Source organism: Prionailurus viverrinus, chromosome F2 (assembly GCF_022837055.1).
Source record: "Prionailurus viverrinus isolate Anna chromosome F2, UM_Priviv_1.0, whole genome shotgun sequence".
Taxonomy (NCBI): Eukaryota; Metazoa; Chordata; class Mammalia; order Carnivora; family Felidae; genus Prionailurus; species Prionailurus viverrinus.
This window is the reverse complement of record NC_062578.1, coordinates 44643338-44653181: the sequence shown is the minus strand read 5'-3', so window position 1 is coordinate 44653181 and position 9844 is coordinate 44643338. Positions and strand designations below refer to the sequence as shown.

General features: G+C 45.0%; 1 protein-coding gene across 2 annotated transcripts in view; it reads right to left on the bottom strand.

Moving 5' to 3' along the window:
- Positions 1-1603: 1603 nt before the first annotated feature.
- POP1 (POP1 homolog, ribonuclease P/MRP subunit) overlaps positions 1604-9844 on the bottom strand; it is a 34016-nt gene continuing 25775 nt past the window's right edge. The window contains exons 15-17 of one of the 2 annotated variants that reach the window (XR_007148650.1): positions 5021-5362; positions 2429-4113; positions 1604-1670 (exon numbers count right to left, since the gene is read on the bottom strand). Coding sequence is in view for 1 of the 2 variants with exons in the window: in XM_047842637.1 (XP_047698593.1) it covers positions 3459-4113; positions 5021-5362 (997 nt within the window). In the remaining variant the exon portion in view is untranslated. Of the gene's footprint in view, positions 1671-1724; positions 4114-5020; positions 5363-9844 lie in introns of those variants that run through there. The other variant, XM_047842637.1, reaches the window with a different exon arrangement.

The window sequence follows — 9844 nt, the reverse complement described above, 5'->3', positions numbered from 1 at the left end:
AACAGCCTTGGGGCTTTAAAGAAATACCACTGCTTGGGCCCAACCCGAGACTGCTTTCTGGAGGAAGAGGCCTGGGCTGTCCGGTGATTCTAATGTGCAGCCAGGACTGAAAGCCACGGTTGTCAAAGAGACCCATGCTACTGACTTCTGGAGAGAACAGCAGTGGCCAGAACCGCTGTGTAACTGGGGGTGGTGCTCTGAGTAACCCGCAGTTGCTGGTCTTTATCTTCTATCACCTGCTAAGCAGCCCAGTCCCGACCAGTTAAGACCACAGCAGAGTCCACCCAGCTGTCAACTGCCCACCTCACTTCCCCCTGGCTGGGAAGAAAGGATCCCTCCCCCCAGGCTTGCAGCAGCCAAGTCAGCAATACAATGAGTGCATGATGGGTCAGTTACCTACAATAAAGGTATGAACATTCAGGGTCACACTAAACAAGCTCCATAAGGAACTGGCAATATGCACTTAACCTGCACAGGTACCACGTAGGATTTCAGATGAGCAATTACCAAAGCTTTTTTTTTTTTTTTTTTTTTTTGAGAGAAAGGTGTGCATGAGCAGGGGAAGGGCAGAGGGGGAGAGAGAATCCAAAGCAGGTTCTGCACTGTTGGCACAGAGCCCAGTGCGAGGGTCGAACTCACGAACTGTGAGATCACGACCTGAGCCAAAATCAAGAGACGCTTAGCCGACTGAGACACCCAGGTGCCCCATGAAGCTCTTTTATTTTACCGAAAAGAAAACTACAGACACACGCCTCAAGGCCTGGAAGGATATGTACCAGAAAGGTAACAGTGGTTACATCTGGGTGGTGAAAATCCAGGTGATTTTAAGTTTGTTGTTGTTGCTTATCTGCATGTTCTAAGTTTTCTTTTTTTTTTTCCTAAGTTTTCAATGATGAATATGTATTAATGTAAAAATATTACTTATGTAAAAGCTGAGCATGATCCTACAGAATCAGTTGTTTCTCACACAACTCAGGAAATGTGTAGCTGGTCTCCAGGCGTTCAGCTCACAACTCTGCTTTTTAGGACACTTCCTGATTTTGCAAACTCTGAAGACTCTGCCCCCATGACAAGAGGCCAGGAGCCACACTACTTTTTTGGTAGCTCTGTAGCACTTGTAGGATCAAAATAAACATGTTTATTCATTTTACTGCTGTAGAGAATAAGACCATTCCTATGTCTTTTTCATAGAAGAAATGCATCCTTCACTGAATATGTGCATATCAGTGTTTTGCAAACTATAATCTATGAAACTGGTCTTCTCTGGACAATAGGTATAAAAAAAAAAAAACAAAACAAAAAGTGGGGGGCAGGTCTGTGATTTTCCTTCCTGAAGGTATCTGCAGGGCCTTGAGTACACTCATTCATTGTGAATCTTCAATAGGAGAATACGGAATACAGCTTTTCCCCAATTTATTTAGCCATCACATTTTTCCAGGAAACATCTCCAGGGGCCAGAGCTCCCACGAACAGATTTTGGGAAATGCTAGTCTATCCTTTCAGCACCTAGTTCTTTGACCTTTTACCACAAAACAGAGTTAACTGCCCTGTTCATGATGCAGGCAGCAGGCCCCAGGCAGGGTGCTGCACGGAATGAGGTCAGGTGATTCACAGCACGCTCAGACTTCTGTCATCCAGAGAGCTAAGCCACAGATGAAGTGGCTCAGGGCCTAGAAAACAAATTGAGGAATGGTCCAATAAACGTTCACAATGGAACATCAGGTGACACTTTAATTTATTCTGTTTACAGACACCCCTAAGTTACACTATTTTTTTCAGTCTCATTTGGGTTGGATACAAATACATCCAGAGGCATGGCGAGAGGAGAAACATCAGACATTTCATTAGCTACTGTAACACTTGCTGTCTCTCTCCCCAACTCGTCACCCCCAAAGGCATTTATACCAAATGCTACTGCAAAAACCCAACGCATTTACATGAAATAATGCTTAACTGTACAGTTAAGTTAAAAAAACAAACCACACTCAAACTCTGCTAGAAATGTGTGCTTGGAAGACAAGGGTCTGACGGTGTGCCATACACGTGGATACTAAAAGTGAATGAGCACCTACTTTCTCCACAAGTGAAAAAACCAATGACTCTACTCTTCCAGAGAAGATGAGACCTCACACCCTGCTCAAACGTCAGGTGGACATCATGACTGCATGAGTGTCTAAAAGCAGCTTGTTATTTTAATCATCACCTTGCAGGGATGCCTGGGTGGCTCAGTCAGTTAAGCATCCAACTTCAGCTCAGGTCACGATCTCATGGTTCGTGGGTTCGAGCCCCACGTCGGAATCTGTGCTGGCAGCTTGGAGCTTGGAGCCCGCTTCAAATTCTGTGTCTGCCTCTCTCTCTCTGCCCCTCCCCCACTTGCACTCCGTCTCTCTCACAAAAATAAATAAACATTAAAAAGAAAAGTCATTACCTTGCAGAGTGCTGCAGTATACAGCCACATTCCCCAAAGTGTGTTCCTAAAAACACTGGTCCTACAAAGTGCTCCTTGCAAAACGAAGTTTGGCATCAAAGAGATTTAGAAAATACTGTAAGCTGTTATCCACTTCCTGGAGAGGCACAATGTGCATTATCACATGGAAGGTTCTAGAAATCCTTTAAAAAGAAATTGCTTAACTGGGTTTAATCCAATTTCCCAAATCAATCTGACCTTGGATTCTTTTTTTTTTTTTTTTTTTTTTAGATAACACATTTCATAGAACATATTTTGAGAACCATCCTCTACGGTGTTTTTGAGAAATTCTTTGCAAAAACAAAAAGCACAGAAAAATCCAGAAACTCCTAGAATCATGCGTTGTTCAACAGCAAAGAGGACAAACGGTCCTAAAGATCAGCACCCCATTCAGATTCCACCCCAACACCTCTGCCATACACCGAGCCTGCCTGAAAATGGGCAGCAATAAATTTTCCACAATTTCCATCTGCATGGTGTAAAGCGTTAGGCATGTGGGTTCCGGTATGGAATTGAACATGGTCCAGACAGGGAACCCAATTTCATGCACAGAGGCCAGATGTTTAGAGCCTTTTCCTCTTCTGCAGCAATCAAGTCATTAAACAACCACTGTTACTTATCACACATCTATAAGGCTTTTCAAACAGGCTTGACAGCCCTTTGTTCCTTATAAAAAAGGAACAAGAAAACGGGAGAGCTTCTGATTATTTTCAGCAAGAATTACGCAGACCAAGAAACCAAAATATAAAAGCTATGCGGCAAATAATTTTAAAGTGTTGAGCAAGGGCAGGTAAAGATGGAGACCAATGATCTTGGAATAATGGAATGATGTCAGTATTTCATCACATGCATAATACAGAATTCTTTTATTCTGGTCTCCAAGGCATTTCACGTGGTATTTTAAAACAGAACATGGCAAAAACAAAGCTCTCCAGTGGTGGGACTTGGCAAACAGTTAACATCTACGCCCTGCGAGGACGTAAACCAGCATTCACACCTCCACGGCAATTCTCGCAAACCGATACTGCAAAGAGGCAGGGGCCCTCAGCAACACTAGGCCCCTCTCTGCGGCTGGCTGGCCGGACAGCATATCCAGCAGACCCGTCAAGCTAACAAATCCCAGGGCTTCTCCACAGCCCACAGCCATGGAGAAATCTCCCTGGGTGACAAAGCCAAGGAGAACTCTGGAGCAATGAGAAGTCACATCCGGGAGAGGGCCTGACCACAAGCCCAGGGTCAGAGCGTGGTGCCCAGCCGCAGGGTATGCCCCGGCAGGACCCTCAGACACAGTGCACCCTCGGTTCTGCCTCTTCTCTATTTTCTTCTTCTCTTTCTGTTTCCGGATCTTGCTCTTGAATGGGTCACTGTGCTTGGATTCGTGGGGCCCACAGTACAGCCGATCCTGACTGAGCTGGAGGAAATCCTCCTTGGCTGGAACACAGATCATGGTGTGCGGCTCAGGGCTGCCCTTCCCCAGCAAGGACAGGCTGACCCATACCAGGGCCCTGGGAAAACGGTCCAAGATGGACAGGCAGGCCTCTCTGGTCAATGCTTGCTGCCCGCTGCTGGGAGTTCGCTGGGCTGCCCAACGGGGTCCAGAACTGGGCCCACACCAGGCTGACAGCTGCTTCAGTGATTTTCTACTCCTATATGGAATTAGAGACACACGTTTGAGGATATTTTGTTTGAGGAGAAAACATGCAATTAGAAGATTGGGCACTGCTAGAGTTAATTTGACTTTTTTAATACTCTACGTGGGAAAGGATCAAAACTGTAATTTTTAAAAAATTAAAAACAGACATTAATACACTTCTATAATGATATTTTTGTTTTTATGTGACTACTATTCTTAGACACTGAAGGATTAAAGGTTTAAGAAGATGAAGGCAGAAAAAAAATAAGACAGAAAGACAGAACCTAAGGCTGAGAGAGATAGTTATAGGGAATGAAGGATATGAAATTCTAAGGTTACTGTATAAAAAATAAATATAAGGCAAGAGAGGTGAGCACTTATTAAAAATATGAGCACAGACTAGAAGGTAACTTAAGCACAGTCTAACAGGCTACAGCAGGAACATGTCTTGTACGGTAGCCTCTTCAACGTGATGATGGTCCAATGAATGGGCACTTAATCGCTCATAAATTCAGATCACTGAAAAGGAACTAGAAAAAATCTAATTCAGTGATTTAAGGAAAGAACACTTGCTCAGAGCTTCGAGAGGTTCCTCATTACTGAAGGTCACAGTCACGAGGGTACTGCTTTCTAAGCAAAGACCAATGAAACAGGTCACAGGGAACAACTGCCTTGGTTTATGTCTATGGATGACAATACTTTAAATCATTTGGTCAGTTAGTATCATGCCCCAAATCAAATGTGACTCAGCTATTTCCCTGAGCCCTCTATGGACACTGGAGGACTGGCTTTCCCCTCCAGAAAGCCCATGCATTCCCTTGGGCTTTGCATAAAGGAACAAAGATAACGTTTACATCCCGTAGCCCGGTCAGTATTAAAACAGACAATCTAGAACACATCCGGAAGTCGTGTGCACTTACCTAAGAACGCAGAGGAGACTGCTGGTGGCAGCTGGTCCTGTTACCCACTCAGTTCCCATCTGGGCTGGACGCTCTGTGTCCATCACTTCTCTGGGCTCGCTGGGGCTGCTCAGAGACATGCCCACTTCATCAGACAGCTGATCGGATTTTTCAGGCGTGGGGGTACAAGGCACCTTCTCTCTTTTCAAGTTACTCTCCTCGCCATGTGGAGAGGAAGCTACAAGTGATTTCTCTTGGGCCTGGACTCTTGATTCCCACTCTTGAGTTAACTGCTCCCAGGGATAGCAGAAAGGTGCCAGAGTGCCAAGCTTAACATAGTTGGGCCGTTTTGCAGGAGGGCGCCTGGTGAAAATCAAGGAGGAGAACCAATTTTGAACAAGTTAGGATTGGACCATTAAAATAATCATGGCCACTTGTACTACATCTCTATTTAAAAAACAAACATACAAAAAAAATGTTTTCTAAGAAATACGATAAAGAATAACCACCAACTCTACTGGCCAAGCTTATGTTTTCTTCAGTTTTAATTTGATTTTAATTATTTTTATTTATTTTTTTTTATTTTAGAGAGAGAGAGCACACGAGCAGGGGACAGGAGCAGAGGGAGAGAAAGAATCTTAAGGAGGCTCCACACTCAGCACGGAGCCCGAAGTGGAGCTCGATCCCATGACCGTGAGGTCATGACCTGAGCTGAAATCAAGAGTCAGACACTCAAACAACTGAGCCTCCCAGGCACCCCTCTTTAGTTTTAATTTCAAAAGGTAATGCGTCCACAAAGTGGCCCCATGTGGCCTCTGCACAACTCCAGGGAGTGCTGTTCTTGAAAGACTACAAGTGAATGGTGTCCCTGGAGTTGTGCAGTTGATGTCCCTGCACATTACAACATTCTACGTTCTAAAGGAACAGAAAGGATGGTGGTGAAGTTTCTCCCTCACTCTTGACCTGTGGCTGGTGAAAAATGCTCCTGGGGTACCTGCCTCACTCGAAGACCTTTAAAAGGAAATAAATGAACCAGCTGCCCTACAAGAGATAGTATCATTTCTTAACATACCCTTCTGGAGACATTTTCTGTACATATGTGCAGATACGTACATATTTCTTTCCTTTTTGTACCCATTTTACACAAATGTCAGGTCATGTCTCACAGTTCCTGAGTTTGAGGGTGCAGAGCCTGCTTTGAATTCTCTCTCCCTTTCTCTCTGTCCCTCCCCCACTTGTACTCTCTCTCTCTCAAAATCATCAATAAACTTTAAAAATAAGTAAGTAAAAGTTGGTGATATCCTATGTTACTGGGAGTAAGGGGAAGCAGGCACTCTCCTAACTACAGATGAAATCCTAAATTAACACAAACAGCAACTGTCAATAGTACAACAAATCCTTGAGATGTGTATCTTTTTTTTTTTAAACCAGAGAGCTTATTCGTGGGATTTAGCCTAAGCTCAGTGCTTTCTTCCCTTCCAGCTCCTCTCCAGAGGCAGCTGTTTGGTTTTTACATCCACGGGCCTGAGTGCGGCAGATGTCCTCCTGATGCCCACAGACCATCTTTCCTCTCCTTCCTCCCCCCAAGACCCCAGCCCCCTGAAGCACGTGACATCAGATACACCACTGGCTCTCCCTCCTCAGCCAGGTCCCCCATCAGCTGCCCACACACCCACTCCTAGTCCAGCCCACCTACCCCTCCCCACCACGAGTCAAGCACTGGAGTTTACTGTACATTTACATCTCCTCACTGTAAACCACCACGCTGCACCTCTCCTTACAAAGCTCAAACTCTCCTGTTCGTGGACCCTCCACTCACCCCACCTGGCAAAGCCCATCCGGTTATATCCAACCCTCCGCCCACCCCACACCAGCCCCTGATGGGCAGAACACAACTGGGGAAGAAGACGCAGCAGTGCTGAACAGTCCTGTCGTAAACACAAAACTCAAGTGGACTACCTTACACTTCTCCAGTCAGTTCTATGTTCCATGCTCCTGGAAAACTGTCCACGTCGATTCTTTTCTCCTCAGATCTCCAGCAGTCTCTGGTCCCTTCTTATTCCTAGCTGATACCCTTGCCTCTCTGTTCACTGAGAAGACAGTCACGATCAGAAGAGTAGTACCTAATCTGCACTATCGTCTACCCTACCTAAATCTGTATTCACGTCTCACTCAGAGCCAGACTTCCAGCCTGCTAAAATGAGATCTGAGCCTGACCCTATAGAACACCATCCCTCTTCCCCACTCAAGAGCTTTGCTCTTGCAAGGTTAGCCTCCCTCCACTCTCCTGGATCCCTCCCACCAGCAGGGAAACATGTGCTTTCATCAAGAATATAAGCTCAGTGGGTGGCGTCTGGGTGGCGCCTAGGTGGCTCAGTCAGTTGAGTGTCCGGTTGAGCTTCTGACTCTTAATTTCAGCTCAGGTCATGATCCCAGGGTCGAGCCCCACATCGGGCTCTGTGCTGAGTGTGGAGCCTGCTTCAGATTCTCTCTCTTTTGCCCTCTGCCCCTCCCCAGCTCTCGCATGCATGGTCTCTCTCTCACTCTAAAATAAAAAAACAAACAAAAAGAGTATAAGCTCCAGGAGGCAGGAAGAGACCTTGCCTGCCTTCCCCTGCTGTAGCCCCAGTGCCTACAAGGTGTTTGACACATAGCAGGTTCTAAATAAACATATATTAAATGAATGAATAAACCGGACAAAGGTGTAAAGATGTATATGGAAAGCTATTTATAAAAGCACATAGCACAAAATAAGAAATAACCCAAAGGGCCACTGATAAATTACCGTACACCCACACTGGAGTCCTGTGCAACTGTTCAGATGTATTTTGAGCAAGGGTTGGCAGATTATGACTCACACATCAAACCTGGGCCGCTGTCTGCTTTTAAATGACCCGTGAGCTAAGAAGCTTACACATTCTGAAATGGTTTAAAAAAAAGAATATTTTATGGCACATGAAATTACACGAAATTCAAACTTGAGTGTCCGTAAACAGAGTGAGACTGGCACACAGCCATGCTCATTCATTTATGCATCATCATGTGTGGTTGCCTTTGTAACACAATGCAGGGCTGAGCTGAGCAGCTGCCATAGAAACCAAAAGGCCCACAAAGCCAAAAATACTTATCATCTGGCCTTTTGTGAAAAAAGTTTGCCAACACTTGGTTTAGAGTCACATTTATGGATATGAGAAAACCATCCAAAATACATTACTAAATTAAAAAAGCAGGTTTTCAAATAGTATTCATACTATAATCCCTTTTCAAAAAAAATTATACCTAGGGGCGCCTGGGTGGCTCAGTGGGTCAAGCATCTGACTTCGGCTCAGGTCATGATCTTGCATTTTGTGAGTTCGAGTCTTGCATCAGGCTCTGTGCTGACAGCTCAGAGCCTGGAGCCTGCTTCAGATTCTGTATCTCCCACTGTCTCTGCCCCTCCCCTGCTCGCACTCTCTCTCTCTCTCTCTCTCTCAAAAATAATACACATTAAAAAAAGTTTTAATTGTACCTCAAAGGCACCTCAGCGGCTCAGTCAGTTGAGCACTGAACTCTTGATCTTAGCTCAGGTCATGAGCTCAAGCACTGAGTTGGGCTCTGTGCTGAGCATGGAACCTATTTAAGATTCTCCCTCTCTCTCTCTCTCTCTATCCCTCTCTGCCCCTCCCCAATTCGAGCCTGCACGTGCTCTCTAAATAAAGAAGTTAAACATTCTAGAAAAAAAATATTTGTACTTAAGAAAAATTTGTATGCGTGAAAAAAAATCTAAAGGATGAGAAGTATTACTGTCGATTACTTAACAAACACATCGAAGTCCAGAGCTAAGTATTATAGGAGGCACAGATTACATGATTACTGCCCTCTAAGAGCCTGTAAGCCAGCAATCCAGGAAAGTGTCTCTGTGCTTTCACTCACTCATTCACCTATCCCCTGACAAAGTCTGAAAACCAGGCACTGCCTGCCTCTGTGGCTGCGTGAACAGGAAAGCAAGATAATTGAGCTCACGGTCAAGGAACTACAACATCCCACTTTCTACTCCTTCATCAATCAACTAATACAAGCTATTAAGGACACTGTGCACCAGGCACTGGCTAGACGTTGCAGATTCCACAACAAACAAGAGAGTTTCTGTTTCTGGGAGCCCACAGAGTCATAGGATACAGGTTCTCAAAGTTAGCATGCACTTCATAGTATAAGGGTTGGTGAAGCCCCTCACTGGCCACTCGCCCAGTGAGAAAAAAGAAAAGAAAACTCAGTCTAGATGGATAGATACCAAAATGCAAAAATAGTGCTTATCTCTTTGGAAGGAAGGACTACACCAGTTTACAAAGCATTTTTGCACATTACCATAGTTTCAATAAAATTTTAAAACTATGGGGGGCGCCTGGGCACTCAGTCAGTTAAGCATCTGACATCTGACCCAGGTCATGATCTCTGCTCAGGCCATGCTCTCGCTGTTCATGAGTTCAAGCCCCACATCGGGCTCTGTGCTGACAGCTCAGAGCCTGGAGCCTATTTCAGATTCTGTGTCTCCTTCTCTCTCTGACCCTCTTCTGCTCACAATCTGTCTCTCTCTCTCTCTCTCTCTCTCTCTCTCAAAAATAAAGAAAAACAGGGGCGCCTGGGTGGCTCAGTCGGTTAAGCGTCCAACTTCAGCTCAGGTCATGATCTCGTGGTCCATGAGTTCAAGCCCCGCGTCGGGCTCTGGGCTGATGGCTCAGAACCTGGAGCCTGTTTCGGATTCTGTGTCTCCCACTCTCTCTGACCCTCCCCTGTTCATGCTCTGTCTCTAAAATAAATAAACGTTAAAAAAAAAAATTAAAAAAAAAAAATTAAAAAAAAAAAAAG